The sequence below is a fragment of the Grus americana genome, chromosome 6 (genome assembly GCF_028858705.1).
Source record: "Grus americana isolate bGruAme1 chromosome 6, bGruAme1.mat, whole genome shotgun sequence".
Lineage (NCBI taxonomy): Eukaryota > Metazoa > Chordata > Aves > Gruiformes > Gruidae > Grus > Grus americana.
The window spans coordinates 24,140,073-24,159,094 of record NC_072857.1 but is presented as its reverse complement, the minus strand read 5'-3'; the positions used below and the strand labels follow the sequence as shown (position 1 = coordinate 24,159,094).

Sequence of the window (19,022 nt, the reverse complement as noted above, 5' to 3'; positions counted from 1 at the left end):
GTTTAGGTGGATTGTTATAACATGTCTTGCTTTTCCTGCTCAAGCGAGTATTAAGCATACTTGGATCATAAAACAAAACTGCTCAATTTGAGACAGAACTTTCTGGCTGTTGATTGTGCAGAGATAATGGTGTGGCTTTTCAGTTTTGTTGACAAATTTGTTCTAAATTGCAGTGTTAATGCTGATTTGGCACCGCATCAATCTCTTTTTCTTCTCACTTAGCTATGACTGGTTACTTCTAAATTAATAGTTGAAGTGACAGAGATATGATTACCTTTCCCCTCATGTTGCCTTTGGCCATCTATCCTTATGAAGAGTGCTAAGATTGTAAATACCTGTATGCATGTTCTCCAACTCGCAAACTCTTTCTCTCTCTGGAAAAAAAAAATCACCCTTAAATCTTAATGAAAATATATTTACTGAATCTGTCTTCAGTAAATATACTGAATTGGATAAGAAGTTGGATGTAAATAGTAAATCAGCTTTCATTTGAATGATCTTTTGACTTTTTTAGGAGAGTATTGTTACTTAAAATCAATGGATGTGGGGATTAGTGGGTAGTTATAGCTCCTGAGTTCACTTATGCTGCTTATATGATTTTAATATTTCACTCTAACAGTAATAAAGCAGTGATACTTAATGATAATTCAGTAGCATAGTAGGCTGAGGTAACTCTTCTTGGGCTGTTTGTACTTGTCTGTCTGAGACTAACTCCGGAAAAGAAGGCTATGGTCATGAAGATACACAACTGAATTGTAATTTAAATTCCTTAATTTCTCTTGTATAGCCTTGATTTTGTTCTTCATCTTTATGTAATACATTCTGTGTTAATCTTCTACTTGTTTGGATTAGTAGACGTAATCAATCTATGCATGCAGAATGTTTTATAAACAGTGAGTTTCTTTTTAAATTAGACTCTTGTCTAGCCTCAAGATTTTGTCTTTTAAAATCTAAAGCATTCGGGTTTTTATTTCCCATGTGTTCCACTTAGTCATCACAAAACTGCAGTTACTGTTGCGGGGGGGGGAAAGGGGGACTTTGGCCTGTCATATGTTATTTTAGTGAAGACAAAGTGATCTTGCCTTGGTGCCCGCTGTGAGCGAGGGCAGGGAAGAGCGGGACTGGGGCGGGCTGGCAGTCGCTGTCTGTCACACTGAGCTGAAATTGCTGCTGCTACAGAGAGACTTTATTGCCGAGAATATTGCTAGCATGAGTTTGCAACTGTTCTGCCACTGAAGGAAGAGTTAGGCTCTTCAGGTACAATTTGTTGCTTGAAGATCCATTCTTGTCTCCAAAAGAAGAAAGAGTCACCCTAACTCTGACTGGTGTGCATTTACTTGGTAGCCCATGCTGAAAGCTGACTGGTACTACTTAACTGGAAATGTAAATGCTTGTAAATGAAATCATGTGGGCAACAACTTGGAGACTACTCTGTAAAGGTAAATCTGTACTTAATAGATTAAGGTATGCTGCCAGAGCTTATAACCTGTGTTTTTTTAATTTCTGCAGCAGTGGATGATGTATATGACTGTTTACAATAGATAAGTTCACTGATATAGACTGTACACAGAAGGTGGGCTCTAAGAACTTCCAGTAAAAACTGCTATGTCGCTGCCAGATGAATTAGATGAGCAAATTTCCTTGAGCTTTAATAATACCTATTGCTTGCTTTCTGGTGTGAATGAAATTGTGGATATTAAAAAAAGAACAGACCGTAATATATTAAAATAATCCTGAATGCTTGTTACTTTAAGGTTTTAGTTTATGTTCTGTTACTAACTTAGGTATTTAAACTACTTATTTGTTTTTAAATTTTATACAATATTCAGTGAAAACTCGTATTTGTTACATTGTGCCAACATGCAGCTTTTTCAGGAAGGAAAGACTGTTGGCTTTTTATTTTGTTGTCCTCCTAACCCTGTTTCCCCAACAGGGATACTTTCGGCAAGGTTTGACAGACTAATGATTGAGTTTGTTCCATTTTAGTAACTGGAAAGAGAATACTTTCTTTGGACTGATTGATTTCAGCAGGAACTAAAGCAGAAAGGTGTATTTCCTCCCTAGCCCCCAGTCTGTGAATCTTAAGCAGGTAGCAGAGATGAGATCTGCTAATTCTAAAATGGAAAAGAGATATCTTCATCTCAGCAGGTAGCTCCTGCCGTGAAAATTGGGACTTGGAAGCCAGAAACAGTTCATCTGTTAACTGCAGTTAATATTTTAACGGGACATTTTATGTTTAGAAGTGATGGGTTTCTTACACAAGAACTGCGTGTAGCACATCTAAAGAAATTGTAGTAACTTAATAAAAGCTTTAATAAAGCTGTTGTTGTGCATTTTGGGTTCTAAATGTCATTAAGATGCTGCTTAATCACCTTAAGCCTAAAAATATCTTTATATAAATATGTCAAACTGATGTCATTTGGACAAGTGATTTGTGTCATAACTCACAAATATCTCGAAAGCCTCTGAGTATATATAGCCACTAGGCTTAGCCCGTATGGTCCTGCCTGCTCCCACAGCTGTCGCATACTGTGCCTGACCAGGAGATGTGCCTCAGTGGTGGCATTTGATTCAAGCCTCAAAATGATTTTGAGTGAGGGGGTGAAGGAAACTGCTATTTCCTCTTATATTTTATTTTGTGCCCCAAATAATCTCCTCACTGCAATTATTTGCATTCTTCTTAACTTTAAACTCTATGATTAACTAAAAGAAATACTCAGGTGGAAGCAATGTAAGCCTAAGCTGTGTTTTGACTGTAAATAGTTTAAACTGAAGGACTGTATTGGCTGGTAGTAATCAACCTATGTGAAAACATTAATAAAAAGTGATTTTTAAAGTCTATGTTTCTGCTTCCTCTGGCTAAAATCAAGTGATATTATAAGCAGGAATGAGTAAAATGTTAGTAGTTTGGTTCATCCGTTCTCAGGTTGTCAATCTTCACCTTGTAAGCAGCTGCATTGTCTTGCACATACGTGCTGACAAAACGCGATGCTTATTGCAGTCACACTTCTGTTTAACTTAAACTGATTTTAATATATCTTGGATGTCCTTTTCAACCTTAAATTTTACAGCAATCCTGGTTATCTCACAGGAGGATAATATGTAAAGTGCAACTACCCCTCTTGAGCTCTAACACTGTCCAGTGTACTTCAGGATCTCTGTCCTTTTAGTCAGCAGATTCCTTTGGTTTATTCTGTTGCATTGTAGATTGTTAAAATTTATGCATTCAGATCTTGGTGCTCAAACGATGGTTACTGAACTAAATCTGATTAACTTCCATTGCTGTCTAGATCATGAAACTCCTGTGTAATATTAAATAAAAGTTCTCTCGAACTTGTTGTAGGATAGCACACTCAGATATGTGATAAAGGTTTGAAGTCAAATTTATGTAATCAGTTGGTGGGAATTACTACTTAAAAACAAGGTCAGGAGTGGGACTTTTTGAATGATGTCATATGGAACTTACTCCGGGTTTAAAAAGAGCATTAATATAAATGAAAACCAGCTGTAATTCTGGAGTGAAACACAAATAACTTAGCTGGATATGACTGGCATATCAGCGTCTGTAAGAGAATTCCATTTCTTACAGAAAACAACTGAAAATTGGCAAGTGTATCCTGTTGTTAATGTGCTTCTTCCTTTGGCGTTACTGAGTTTGCCTGCTACACAGTTAGTTCTGAGCCTGTGTAAAACAACTTGGCTGTGATGCTTGTTCTAGCATTGCAAATGAGTAATTTGCCAGCAGCGAATGAAAGACCTGAAGTAGTGGTGACTTGAGCCATCTTTTCTGCCTGGTAGGAGAAGGCAAAATTTAATTAGTTGTATTTTATTGGTGTAATAACTTACTGAATACTTTGAGAATTCAGGCATTTGATATACACGGGGCACTGAGTAAGCGTCTTAGTCCACACTTAATCTTCTACCTTTTTATAATTCATGTAAGTGAAACTTAATTAGCAGATTTTTCACATCTGGTTCATGTGCTATTAGGTTCAAGTCTTGTTTGCCAGTACCATTGATAAAATGCTATTAATGAAATTGTTCTTGCATAGAAATGACCAGGGTTCATCTGCAACACCTAGTTCTTCAGAAGCAGATTCCTTTAATTACTCTGTGAGATATTTTGCTTACATTGGGCAAAACTGCTTGCAAGATTGACTGCAGAAGCTGTGATACAGCTTCTAGTACAGCCTCCTGGAAGAGCAAGGGACTGTGAACTGTTCTTTTGTGTTTGGAAATGAGCCAAAAATAGTGATGAGGACAGGCTGAGAATTGAATGGCTTTCTAAGAAGTTGTCATAATATACATGTTCTCCTTCTATGCTGCTACTTTTATTTCAGGTCATTTGTGAACTCTTAACGTATGACTCCTATTCAAGTTATATGAATTTTTGGGAAGGAAGAAGAGTTTCCCTTTTCTAACAGATTTCAAATAACAGCTTTTGAAGGCGGAAGAGTCTGTGCTGGAACCAGGGGATGAGTAACACATTTGGCTTTACCAAAGAGAAAAGGGGAGCTGGACGTTTTACCCTAATATTGAAGAATCTGGCCTTTTTGGTATGTGGGACCTAGGATCAGGTAGAGTTTGAGTTGAGAGAAATTTCTGGAACTATTCAAGAAATTAATAAAAAGTGAGCGTGTTATGAGAATTATCAACCAAGCTTACTGGGAAATTGCTGCACTTTGAATTTAGCTGAAGCTGTCATGTGGCTTTCCATGGTCTCACGGTGGATGTGAGATTTCCGTAAACTGTAGTAAACGCTGTAGAGAAATTATTGGGGTATTATTTTCCTTGGAGAAGAGAGATTGTGGAAACCTGGAAGAATAAAAACCCAGGGAGAGAAACAGCATTTTGGTTAAGACATTTCAAACTAAGTCAGAGCTTCAGGTGTATGCTGCCCACGAAGTTTCTCATCTAAACGATTACTTGTGGAAACTTGAGAAAGAAATGCATGCCTCTTCCCCTCAAATTTTGGAGATGAAAAAACCGAAAAAAGCACAACAAATTGCAGATACCGTATGCGTGTGCATTTAAAAAAAAAAAAGGTAACTGGTGGCATTGTTTTATTCAGTACAGTAGTACTGAATAAACAGGTCAGAGAAAGAAACCCCTCTTGCCTATTTAAATAACTGTTTCAGACACAAGTTTGAAAAAAGTTGGTGAGAAATAGGCCTCCTCCCCTGCAAAATGCATAATCTTACGGATACATAAGTCTCTTATTCCTGAATAAATACCCCAACCACTGGACTACAAAACTGTAGCGTATCTTGTGCTCTTTGTTGCACAGTAGCTTGTACAGTGAAGGTAATATACTAACACAAAACCACTGTTGCTGTATTTCTAAGTGAGGTAAAAAATCCTTGCTCAAGGATTGTATCTACGCTTAAAATATAGACATACTTCTGGATTTGGTAATCTGTTTCATATTATAAATTCCTGTGGCATGCTTTATGGTAGATTGGTGTTGTACTGATTTGTACAAATGATCAGTTGATGCCACCTGTTCCTGATGATCATTTGAGGCTCAGTGACATTATGCTAATGCTGACTAACGAATCTTAAGAAATGGAAATTAATCTGTTTAGAGGAGGGGAGAAAAAACAATCCAGTTAAGTCTTCTACATTTAAAAGAACTAAAATGCACTCAAGGTATATGGTATTTCTTTTCCCCCCCCCCCATTCTTTGCAGCGTTTTCTGTTTGTTTAGTTTCATAATGTTTACTCTTTGTCCTTCAGAGCATAGGCAAGTGTGACTATTTTGTGCTTTTTCCAGCTTTTCTACGTACTCATCTTGCTATGATGAAATAGAGATTTAGGCTTAGGAAAGGGGCTGCCAAGAATGGGGATGGTTTGCTTGGAATGTTGGCTTTGTGGTACCCAAGGTGAAGGTGAGAAAACATCCTGGAAACCCGGATACTTGTCTTCAAAGGTCTCTTGCTGTATTAGTCAATTGTGAAATAGAAGTGCTGGGATTTTCTTTCCATTGTCTAGCAAATGAGGTTGATTCTGGTGATAGAGTGCTCCATCTGCACATGAAGGTATCTGTCTTGCTCCAATGTGGCATCTTTGTAGTGAAAGTGTGAATTCTTCTGATGGCTGGCCAGGAAGTTAATCCTACCAGAATGGTGAGGGGGAGCATAGAAGGAGAATGTTTCTAACACCGCCTTTGTTTTTCTGAAAACACAGTTTAAAATGACAATAGAGAAGTGCTTTAAAGAGTGGGATTTTTCTACTTTGCTGTTGACTTAGTTATGTGTCAAAAAGCAAGGAATTATAACAATTCTGACTGGGAAGTTGCTGCTGTTTCTTCTGAGGTATGTATTAGCTCTGCTGTTCTGTCAGGCAAAAGGATTTACTGGGTTAACATGTTAATAGAGTTGCTGGTTTCTGTTTTCTGAGTCTGCATTACTCATGGTAGTGTGTTAAACTTAAGGATTCCCTGTTTCTGTTTGTGTACTGATAGTTAAAAAAAAAATAGTTTGCTAAGAAAACCATAGTGGGACAAAAATGTGACATCTTCAAATTTTGTTTACTTCAGAATGTACTTATATTCATGTTCTTTCTATTGCATTCAACAACGATAACTTGCAGTACACAACATCTGTCTTCCCAAGGGTGGGCTTTTATTTACATGGGCCTAGTGAAGTTTAAAGCTACAAGTCAACATATTGTGTACCTGAATTTAAGTAACTCATACTATGTAGTAAATATTTTCTTGCATATTTTTTTTAAACTCACCCTTCTGGGTATTGGGTTCTATTCATGCTTGTTTCTAAGCACATCACAAACGCGCATCACAAATGACATGAAGCATGTCATTAAGTTTCTAATTTATTACACCTGACAGGTTTAGTGATACTTTGAACTTCACCTTGGTAAAGAAAAAAGATTTTGTCCAGATCTTGTATGGTGAAATTGCTTTACTTGAAAGAAATAATTTTTCTTGGGGAGTGTTAGAGGGAGATTGGAAACAATACCAGGATAAGATCTTTTGCTTTTAGGTCACCACACTTCCAGAAATACTGATATTACACACTAAGACAGACTCTAATGGAAATGATCACCTCTTCCCAAATTAGGGAGCTCATCTCATGTGAGGCAGACCATCTGCTAATATTAAACTATGTGTGTGTTATTTGCAGTCAAATGGAAGTGGGATAGCACTAAAAAAAAAAAACAAAACCAAACTTGGAAGCTTGTTTTGTTGTACCTAAGCCTGTAGCTCTGAGCAGAGACAATGATCCATAGATTTCCATAACTACAGCTTTTTCTGTCTGGGCCATAGCTGCTACACCAGGCATCAGAGTAAGAAGGGTGATTTTCTAAAGCTAGCAGAGTTTTCTGCTGTTAAGATTTGACAGCAGTCATGTTTCAATGTTTGAAAAAACAAATATACTTCTCAGCAAGCTGTCACACTAATAAAAATAAAGCTCAGTTTGGGCCGTGGACTTCAGAAGTGTAACACTGGTTAGAGAAGGTTTCTGTATAAGGTTGGCTAGGAGGTCGTTGGCTAGGTCATCCCTAGCACTCATTCGCACCTGTGTGGTTGCTTCTGTCTCTGAGCAGCACTGCAAGGGTAGGTCTTTGGAAAAGGCGTCTTAAGGTAGACATGGAATTGCTATCTTTAGATTTGAATCTCATGTTGAAGAACACTCACCATAAAAGAAAGCTTTTCACCACTTTACATTGGCAGTGTGTGCTCATGCAGACCTCGTAGCATGAGTCACACCTTTCTCATCATTGTTATTAAAGCTATGAATTTGGGTGTTTTCCATTATATTTACTGTTAGTAAAATAGCGAACTGTTGTATTAATCTTAGCATAGTGCTAATGAAGTGTGATCGTCATAATTTAAAGTGTTTGATGGAAATTAAGTAGTGTTCCAGTTATTTATTTTGAAGCCATCAAGTTAGAAATCTTGATGACTATGGTGTGTGGTTTCTGGTCTTCTGCAGGTGAGGAATTTGCAGCATTTCAATGTGATTCTGTCTGTGCCACTGTTTATGATGATGTTGTCAGTTGCGTAGACCATAGGAAGGTGCTGTTAGTCAACACCTTATCACAAAGTTTTAGGTTTTTTTCCTGACTCAGCTGGATTTTGAGAAGTAAATGGGTTTAGAATATACCTGAAAAGATCAATGACCATTAAGTTATTTGCTCATTTTAAAACAACTTGAGAAACAGGAGAGGATGAAAGGCTTACAGTTTATAAATTGCCATATGCATTTCTCATAGCTCTAAAAGCTTTTTTCCATTTTTTGTAAGCTAATTTGAACTTCATGACTATTCTGTTGTTGCTGTGTAAAATGTTATGTAGACATGTCTGCTAACCCATTGCTCTTAACTACGGGTGGAAAACATCGTAGCTGCTTACATTATAATGCTTCCTTCATCTTAACTTGTTTTCTGCTTTCTTTCAAATTGTTTGCATAACCCTGATCACTGCTAGTTTTAATCACGACTGCGTTAAAAAAATGCCCTTGTCTTCTGAGAAAGTTGCTTAGCTTAGCAAACTAATGGTAACCATAGAGGTGTGCAATAGCAGAGTGCAATGGACATTTATGTGTCCTAGCCCTATGGTACTATGAAAACTGTTCATTACAGATGACTGACGTTGTGCCTCAGTGTTCCAGGCCTGGTTGACTATTTGTATAGCTGTCAGTATGATTTCACATTTAGAAACCAGTTTATTTCATTTTACATGAATAATGACAGAGAAATGAAAGAATGTTGATGTTTTACATGGGAGGGGGGAATCCTGGCTTTTATACATTGCATGTTAAATAGGGAAGAAAGCTACTGTCATGTGTAACTTGTTCTATAAAAAAGAAATGTTTGATTTTTCATGTTCTGAATTTATTTCTGTGCCAAAAGTTTTGGCTGATACACTTCAGTAATGAAACTTTTAACTTTTATATTTCAGCAAAATTCCAGCCTTTCTGAATGTGGTGGATATTGCTGGCCTTGTGAAAGGAGCCCACACTGGCCAAGGCTTAGGAAATTCCTTCTTGTCTCATATTAATGCCTGTGATGGGATCTTTCATCTGATGCGTATGTAAACTTATTTATATGTTCTCTCTATAGCTTAAGGACAGCACTGTTGTACTGTGAAAGCAATGTCCATTAAAATTTTAACTTTTACCATTCAATTCAAAGTCATTAGGTTTTGGGTTTTCCCAACCGAGAAAATCCCCATCCTCTGCTATAAAGCAAGTATGTCTTTCTTCATTGGCATTGTGCTGAAGACTTAAAAAGGAACTAGGTTTTTGGAAGTCTGCAGTAATGGTTTGTTGTTTTCTTTTGCTAGCAGTGCATGGCAGTTGATTTGTTTAGTTTTATAAATGAGGAGGAATGGACTGTGATAATAAAAGGTTGAAATGGAAGTAGAAAATAAAAATACGGAGTTAGTAGCAGACTCTGGAATTCTGTTCCTTACAGGGCAAGTCTCACTTCTTTCCTTTTCCTGATTTCTGTGTGACTTATATTGAGTCTTGAACACACCGCCTGCCCTCCATCTCTGAATTCTGAACATTTCTTAGTTAGACCAAGAGCTTTTATTCCCTCCTTCATCGTCTATTAGCACAATACAGAACTGTCCTTCAGACTCATATTAACAGCACTTAGAACATGGCTCTTGAAAGCTTGGTGAAAGCATATGTTGGTTTGCAATACGCTTTGAGCATTGAAAAAGGCTCCTGATCTGAAAAGACTGAGGTTAATACTGTTTGTGCAGATTTGAGGAAACTGGACGCTGTTGTTGCTGTCCTTTGGTTAGGCCATTATTATACAGTGAGCGATGAAACAATAGAACAAAATAAACAACAACAAAACCTTTTATTTGGTGATTGGAGCAAAAGAGGTTTTTTGTGGGTAGAGTATTTGTAAAACAAAACCCAAAGGGAGTATTTACTATCTTATAGTACAATTTAGATGCTTAGAACCTTTGTTCCCATGAGCTTGTTTTTTGAAGCATGTTTATACAGAGCAGTGAACTGATGTGCCTCTGCAGTCTGCAGGCTTGGTGAGTAGGTAAGTGCTATCTCAGTCAAATGTGATACCTAGACACGGATTTGGTGCGGAGTGCTGGTACTGGGTTTTCAATCAAGACAGACTTTGTGGGGAAAGGTATTATGTTCTTAGGCATATGCTGTTGAAAAACAGGACATGCTTTTAGGAGCACTGGCCTTTTTTAAAGTCTTCTGGTACCTGGAAGCCATCTATAACTGTGCATGTGTGAAGCATTACTTCTCCTTTGAAAACTTAGTCTTATTTATATTTTATAGCTAGTACTACTATTTTCTATTAAAGTCATTTGACACGTACCTTCTGCAGAAAACTATGCGCTATTGATTGTAGCTTAGCAGTTAATAGTATTTAAAACTTAAGACATTTTGAAAAGGTGAGGCCAGATCCTTACTGGGTAGAGTGAAGTGAGTCTTTTGAACTTGTGCATCATATTAGGAACTAGTTTGATATGTAAAGGCTGTACTAATACGTTGGTATATTTTAAATATTTGTAACTACCCAAGAGCCATTGCTACAGTATACCTAGAAAAAAGGGGGGGATCAGTTTCCCCAAATCCATTGCTATCCTGGGATTGTAATTACTGTTTTGCCTGGTCAATTGAAAACAAGTGATAAACTCTTTATACTTGCTCTGTTTTGATACTTGTATCATAAATGCCTGTTAAGGAACAGATACATATAATAGCCAGTGGACAAGATGCTTTATGTATATACATATGTCAATTAAGCCTTTGTTTCAGGTAGCTGTTTTAAGGGTTAACACCATTTGTATTTTTCTTTGGGGATTGAAAGAGGAATGAGACTGTCCTTGTAGGTTTTTAAACCATTCGGATACTTTGTATTAACATCTATTTCTTCTAATCTAGCCTTGCATTTACTTGTTATATGTTTCAGTTTCTTTCAAGGATTCTGAAATGTCATGGTTGTGAAATGATTGTTGCTGTTTTTCTTCTTTGGGAGCAAAAAAAAGATAATGGAATCACTTTTTAAATAGCACTTTTCCCTTTTTCTTTTTAAAAGCCTCTTATGCTGCTCTTGCTAGGTGTTTTACCTAGAACACAAGCTAGTGATGAACTGAAGTAGAAATTCTGTGTGGTGATTGCCCAATAAACACAAAGGTCTTTTAAAATATTACTTAGGGATAATAATAATAATAATTAAAAAAAAAAGCTAATGCAAAATTTTGTTGTTGAGAGATGTAAATCTACTTTTTTCCCTCCTGCAAAGTGCATAGTAGTTCTACTTTCCTTTTCCCACAGTACTATAAAAATGAAGATTTGGCACTAAAAGCTAGTAATAGCCCTCTAGTAAAAAAAAAAAAAAAAAAAGAATCTATTGGTTACACAGCGCAGGTTAAAACCTGTAACTCATTGGAGTTTTCAGCATACCAACTTGTATTATAAAAACATATAAACCTTTTTTATATACTGTAATGTTTTTATACCCACCCACCTGTCTAAATTATTTCCAATCTAAAAATACCTTTTTATGAGTCTGTGGCATACCTGGAGTTTGCAGAGTTTCTGTCAGATGATAGAAACTACCCAAACTGTTTTTGTAAATCCTTAAACTTTCCAGATCCGGAGAGGATGAAGCTTCTTTGTTGCTCTTTACCAGGGTTTGGTCCAAAGTTCTTAATGGACCGTGTGCCTTTAGGAACCAGTATCCTGAGACCGGCTGTCAGTTTTCAGCCTGGCGGGTAGGCACTGAATGAATCTCTGCAGTTGCATAGAAGCTGACTTAAAAGGAACCCAGACAGGTTGCTGCTATTAAAGGGGAGTAGGCAGTGGACTGGAAGGTGAGGCTTTGTATGCCACCAAGCCGGGAAGGAGGTGTTGCTGAAGATGAAGAGACGAGAATGATAAAATCTTCTTAAGAAAAGATCCACTAGGAAGTGATCTGGGGACCATGCTTTTATAAAGTGTGAAAAATTTAGTGTTTTCACTAAGCTTTTGAGGTGATCTTGAACAAATTTTCACCTTTGAGCACTGAAACTGTTGCTCCCTGTCTTTATGCTGTTGTGGTATGCACTACTGCTGCCCCTGTTAATGGCTAGCATGTGAAGCAGAGCCCTTTGGAGAACTGGTCTGGTCTTATTTCTGGACGCCAGGCAGAAAGTCAGAAGCAGGTCATCGTGGGGTTTGTGCTGTAGGCTTCAAGGTCTGCATGCCTGAGTGTATTGAAGAAAGGCTTGTTAGGCTTTGACTTAGCTTGGTTCAGTTAGTATTTTTGCAAAAAGCAGTTTGAGAATTAACTTACTCAAATTTTATTAATTAAGGTAATGATGGGCAAGGAAGTGGCTAGCTAGGAATGAAGAACTTCTGTTGACTACAATGAACCAAACTTTGGGAATCTCACTGAAAGTATTTTATAGTCCTAGGCTAAAGGTTGTGATCCTGTTTTCTTTATTCATTGAGGATGTGTTGAACTGTGTTTTCTTTAGGACAAAAGGTTTGTTTGTGTGTGTTTTTCTCCTACCATAACAGAATTCACTGTTGTTACCTCTTTGTGTTATGAGATGGTTTTTGAAGAAGGCTTTGTCTATCTGTTTGTCCACTACAGGGCACACAGATGAGCTGCGACTGTAGTACTCTCAAAGTAATTACAATTACATTTCTGTTGGAACTGTGGAAGTTCTGTGTGTTGTTTACCTAGACTGTTTCTTGGATGGCATAAAGCTAAGGAGAGACGAGACTTACTTCTGTCTGGTTAATTCTCTACTTTTCTTACTTCTTTTAAAAAAGGAAAGTACTCCCACCTTGAAATGGTTATGGATTTTTAGCCTTGAAATTTCCATATCCTAGATACACTGTTACTTTCCCTGGGAGACACAGTGTTCATTAAATCAATGAAAATGTTTATGTTTAAGGTATATTTTAATATATCTAAAGAAACAGCAGTGTGTATGAGAACAGCAAGTGGTAGGGTAATAGGACAAGTAAGAAAGGTAAGTTTGTGTTGAGCACCACTGTATTTTTGTACATGATTAGTAACAGTATGAAGTCCATTCTTTTAGCTCAGCAAACAAGTTTTCCTATACAGAATAGAGCAATACATTCTTGGGTTTTGATACTTCCTATAGACTTTTTTCTATTAAAGGACACAAACTTGAAAATGAATTAGTCATATTTAAAATAAACCATTTGATCCCAATACACTTAAAAATTTCAGAGGTTATCCCAGTTTCTTAGGGGTAGGGATATATTTTGGGTTTAGCCAAATCCAATTATGAAAACCTCAAACAGATATACTTGCTTACTTATTGGCTGAGTGTATGGGGAATTTAATTTTAAAACTGTTTTCTGTACTGGATAGTGGCATCTACAGCATTAGTACCATAGTAACCTGACACATGCTTTAAAGTAGTTACAGCTTTGTTCATCTTCTGAGTTTTGCTGTTTAATTTGAAACACTTCTGACAGTTCTATTTTCCATGTTTCAGGTGTATTATGGTTTTAACTGAGGCAGTAATGTTTTCATGGTGGCACAAGGCAGGCTGTTTGAAGCTCGTAATACTATTTCTTCCCAAGTTGCGTGGCTTTAAACACCTTTCAACTTTTATGGCAGATCAGTCACAAGTACTTGTAGAAAATTACTTTCTTTGTGTGTTAGGCTAAAAATGGCAACCTTGTTACAAGTGTAAATTTACAAATTGCTCTTAAATAATGCTTCCTTGAAGAAAGTGGTAGATGTCAGTATTTAGTCCCTGCTACAGGTCTGTCGAGTTTTTGAATGTACTGGATGTTAAACAGCCAGAGGTCTTTGTGTTTTTGAGTTTCTCTTCCCACTGATATTCCACAGTCCTAGTTTTCTAGAAAATATGTTCCACATTTTTCTCTTATTTTTAGTTTCTTTAATGAAATCCAGTTGTTTTCTTCAAAGTTTCAGAAATTGGAAGGAAATTTGTCTCTAAAAGTACTTTGCTATCAAATGTTCCCTTTTAATAAATAAAAAAAGCAGGGTACGATGTCCAGTGTTTGAAGTAGGGCAGACAACATTGGCTTTTGTGGAAGAACTTGAGGGCTCACCTGCATGCCATCGTATGGTCTTCCAGACCTGCAGAGGAATGTGTGAGCCACTTGCAGTGACATGATGCTGGGGGAGTGCAGGCAGGTAGGGGTCGGGAGCTCCTGCTTCACTCCTCTGCGTGGAACTGCTCTGACTCCACAGCAGAGGAGCTGTAGCTGTCTTTAGGGGCAGGATGGGGAGTTTGGTAAGTGATAATCCATGAAAAGTCGTTCTTTGTGACAAGAACGAAAGAATCATGAAGCTAGGTAAACATCCCCTGCGGTCTTATAGAAGTGACTGGTGTGACCAATGTGAATTGGTTCCTAAAAAGCTTTAATTGCTTTTACTCTGGTTTTATGTATGTTATAACTGGAAGTGTTTAGTACAGCCGCTGCTTCTGCCGCCTTCAGGGTTTTAGATAACTTCTAAACCAATTTGCCATCATTTAAGCTTGGATAGGTATGGATCACGTGAGCTGAGTGTAGTTTGTTCTTGTTTGAGATAAACACTAATCAAAATTCAGTTTGACAATATTCGTACTGATTTTTGCTCAACATTTAAAATCAAGTTGACTTCACTTTATTTTTTATCATCATGAGGTTTATTGGGAACTTGCAGTAATACTGCCTGTGTTAACTGAATAAGATGCATCCTCTGTTCTGACTTCACTTTTTTTTTCTCACTTTCTGTAAAAAAGTCTGTATTTTCTATATAAAGAAGCTAATAGTTCTGTAGCTTTTATATACTTGAGGCACGATGCATTTTTTTCCCCCATGTTCTCTAAGAAGAAATCATAGCTGCTGATTGCTGCTCCTGGAAGCTGACCGCTACAGAGCGGAGGCATATGATGATATCACTTAGCCACACTCCGCTGCACTAGCATTTCAGTGAGCAAAGTATGAGTTGCATCTCATCCCTTCAGCACGTGTATTCTATACATTGGGAATCATAGTGGCTCTGTTTATGCAGATGTAGCTCAGCTGTGTCACTTCTAATATCTGAAACTGATTTTTCATCTTTATAATGTGACAAAATTCACCTTCAAATGATGTAAACATAGCTGTCTTACAAAATTTTATTGTCTCTAACATATTTTGTTTATATTTGCAGTGGAGTGCTAGGTTTCTCTTCTCCTCCTTGCAGTAGTTTTGTAGATGCAAGCAGAAAGAGAGTGCACATGTAATGACCACTAGCTGAATCTAATCCAGCCTTTGCAACCCTCTTGATACTGTACCACGTTCCGTGTGGTAATGATCAAGACTGGGGAAAGCACCTTCTGAAAACAGATGAAGTTAAGTTCTCAAGCAAAAAACAATGTTGTATAGAGGAATTCTATATGCATACAAGTCTTCCTTCCCCTTTTAAATAATGTGAAGCAGCCAAAAGGAAGCACATTTGAATAATGCTTTCATTTTTTTTCCCTTTTGAGCACAGAAGTAAATTTGAAGCACAACGCCCCCCCCCCCCCCCCCCCCCCCCCGGAAAAAAAAAGCCATTACAAAAGGGATTGGAAGAGGCAGTGAGTCACAGAAGACCGATTTTCAAGAAGTACTGCCTTGACAAAAGATTTGTTGCAGGGAAACACATGCAGTCGTTGTTAGTGTCATGTATTAACCTTAAGCCATCTTGGAGAGCTAGTGCTGTCTAGTGCTCTCTCTGGATCCAAGGATGGAAGTACAGCCATCTTTTTGCTCAGAAAAAATGTTGGTAGAGAAGTGTTCATAAAGACATCTGCTCAAAGAACCTTCTTGAGAAATAACCATGTAGGATTGGAGTAAGCATTTGTGCAACACCCAGCAGCAGACAGTGGAGGTAGGTGAAATTGAGAGTAAATTAGGGGCAAGACCAGGCATCCCATTGTGTGGTGTAGTGGCTGTTATCTTTCTCATGTGCCTACTCTTAAATACAATGATAATGGGAAGAGGCCCTAGGATGAAGGCTGATGCTGCAAAGTAGTTGTCTGTTGATGTAGTCTACTTTGTAGAAACATCTGAAGAGCAGAAAAGAACCTTGTGTGTGTTTTGGATAGTAGGACATTATTGACCACCACAATATTGGTAGTGGAATTAAAGGACCAGGATGGGATTCTTGTGAATCTTCTGATGTGCAGCTTCAACTAGTGCTACCACTAAACCTGCAATAAGGAGACATTTTGCACACCCACATCGTGTTCAGTAGATCAGTGCCAGTGCAGGATCAACTAGCTTAATTTGGCTAGGTGTGAAAAACTTTTAGCTAATCAGACTTTTCACTTAGGCAAATAAGATTAATACACAAAGGACAGTAACCTCCTAAGCTAAACTATTGCAGAAGAATTTTGCAAGACCTGTTGTTCTTACTTGAGCATAATATTAGTGCCTCTGAGATCTTGGAAGTCACGTTGTAAAATCACCCTCATCTGCTTTATTGCTGGTGTTTCTTTCCTTTTGTGTGCATATATGAACAAAACTTACGGGTTTGTACCTCGAAACTGTGGTATGCTGTTTGCAGCTTTGTCTCCCACAGAGGAGTGAATTTGTTTTCCTGGGCACATGGGTGCAGATTGTGAAAAAGGTACTGGAAAATTGTCAGCACTCTGGTGACGTAGCCTTTGTCTTTATTGAACAGTAAATTACATTGCCAGACTGAGTGAAAGTGATACCTGAGCTTTAATCCATATTCCTCCAAGGCCAGGTAACTACAGTTAAACACAAATAAACTTAAATAGGCTTTATTCTTAAATTTGTCACAAGTAATTGTTATTCTGAGAGCTGAATAAGCCTCCCCAAATATATGCGTATGAGGAGCAAAAATTTATACATTGCAGACTGGTATCATTTTAATCCCTGATAAATATGTGTGTCTCAAGGATATACTTCAGAAAGAGTAAGAAGAATTTTTTTTTACTAATCAAAAACTCTGAAGTTTGTTTTACATTGAGGATGCCTTTTGATGTCACAAGTCGAATTTTGATTGTACAGTATGTAGAAGGTTTCTTTTCAGTCTTAAATATTGTAAAGTCTGTAATTTTACTTAATTACTTATGCTCATTGAGAAGGAAAATTATTGTTCTTGCGTTCTTCTCTAGCCTTTATTGTAGTTTGATAATGCTCGAATTGTAAGGCTCATGCGAACTAAAGTTACAATGGATTTTGGAGCCCACTTTGTCATTCATCTTTAGCCTAATATCCTGTGCCTGTCTATATCCAATTTTTTTTTTTCTTATCAGAACAGATGAAAACATAAAAATTTCTTGTCAAAAGGCCACCACCCTTGCTAGAGTAGCAGCGTCTAATGCCATTCTATTTATAGATGGAACTTGTTAAGTTTCCCCAGCAGGGACTTAAAGCTATGACCTTGTAGGCCAGAAACAGGAGAGCTACCTACTGAGCTACAAGGGCAATCTCTCAATTCTAAAGAATACATAGAAAATTTCTAATATACTGTACTGTGAGTCATAAAGTACTTGACCAGTAAATCCCCCCCCCCCCCCCCCCCGAGAATAAAGACCAGGCAGGTTATCTTTACTGAGTTATTGCTATTATTTGACCTACAACTACTTTTATTATAGTTGTGTGTGTTGTATAGCAGTGTGTAATTGCTATTTAGGCAATACAGATGAGACTTAAGTTTTCTCTGTAATACTATAAAGAAATTACCAATATGTGATAATGTTAGAGGGTGTTCAGGTGACTATTTTTGAAACAAGTTTACCTGCTTGAGTGGGTGGTGTCTTTACTGATGGTGTAGGGTATCCTGGCTTTAAGACAGTGATAGTTTAATACTTTATAAGTAACAACTTCTGCTGTGCCATGAACTTTCTTGAAAGCTTGAAGGGAAAAATAGTGCAGGGTTTGGGTTTTTTTCCTGGTTGTAATATGAAGTGTGAAAGCTTGTTTTTCCTTTGGTTAAAGGAAGGCTGCCTCAGAAAAGGTAAAATAAAATTCTTTGCAAGAATAGAAAAAGATAAGTGGCTGGCTGTTCGTCAGCATCATTTTAATTAGCTGCAGTGATTGCATCAGAAAGGTGAGTGGTCTGTAGACTGAGAATATTATAGCTTCCCTTTCAGAAAGTTGCTTTCTCAAAAGTGCATTCCTCAAAATAGACAGGGAGTTAGGGTTTTTTTATTGTTGTTTTAATGAAAACTTTGAAATAGGCTCTTAGAAGCACTTCTCTGTTTCCTAATTTATGCATAGTGGCACTGCTCCCTAACACAGCTAAGGGTATAGACCTGTGTTGAGTTTGGAAACAGCAGTAGGAATTAACTGTTGGCGCTCAGGGGCTCCTCATCACTGTCCCTCGTTGCTCCAGAGTTGAGCATGGCAAGAGAGTATGCGAGTGTGTCAATATCAAATGAACTGATTTAATTATTGCTGAGGCTGATGTAAAATTAGCTGACTTCATATTAAAATAGACAAGGAACACTTGCAAAAGTGATTGTGGTGCATCATCTGTGTGAGTGGGTGGCCTCCAGATGAGGGGAACCAATGCTTCAGCTGCTGCTAGAGGTACAAGTAGTATAGCTTTTAGTGCCTCAAGGCAAGAGACCAAGTTACTCTGAAGTTTTTTCTCTGCTTCCTCACTGGCAGGACCAGGGAAGCTGAAAAGTCCTTGATTTAATTGTAAACACTGCTTAGTAACAACTAAGTTGCTAGTTGTGTGTATCAACATTATTTTCATACTAAATCCAAAACACAGTGCTATACCAGCTACTAAGAAGAAAATTAACTCTATCCCAGCTGCAACTGGGACACTCTCTTTAAATAGGAACTGAAGTCTAAGAACTTCAAGTAAAAAATCTGGAATGACAGTAATCTAGTTGAAGAAGGGATAAAATATATTTGAAGGGTTTATGAAGAAGAGCAGTTGTGAGCTCTTTTGTGCTGGCGTATTTTATTAAAAAGAACTTTGCTATGTCGTGCACTTGTGTTCAGTTCATATTCCTAAAACAAGTGTCCACACATCATTGAACATAATGTTCATTGTATTTACATTTATAGTAAGCTTTA

General features: G+C 37.5%; 1 protein-coding gene across 3 annotated transcripts in view; it reads left to right on the top strand.

The window, feature by feature from the left end:
- Positions 1-19,022, top strand: part of OLA1 (Obg like ATPase 1) — a 102,071-nt gene that overhangs the window by 3,192 nt on the left and 79,857 nt on the right. For 2 of the 3 annotated variants that reach the window (XM_054829186.1, XM_054829185.1), the window contains exon 4: positions 8,924-9,051. The exons of the other annotated variant lie outside the window; for it this stretch is intronic. In XM_054829186.1, coding sequence (XP_054685161.1) covers positions 8,924-9,051 — 128 coding nt within the window. The remainder of the gene's footprint in view (positions 1-8,923; positions 9,052-19,022) is intronic. 3 annotated transcript variants of the gene reach the window in all.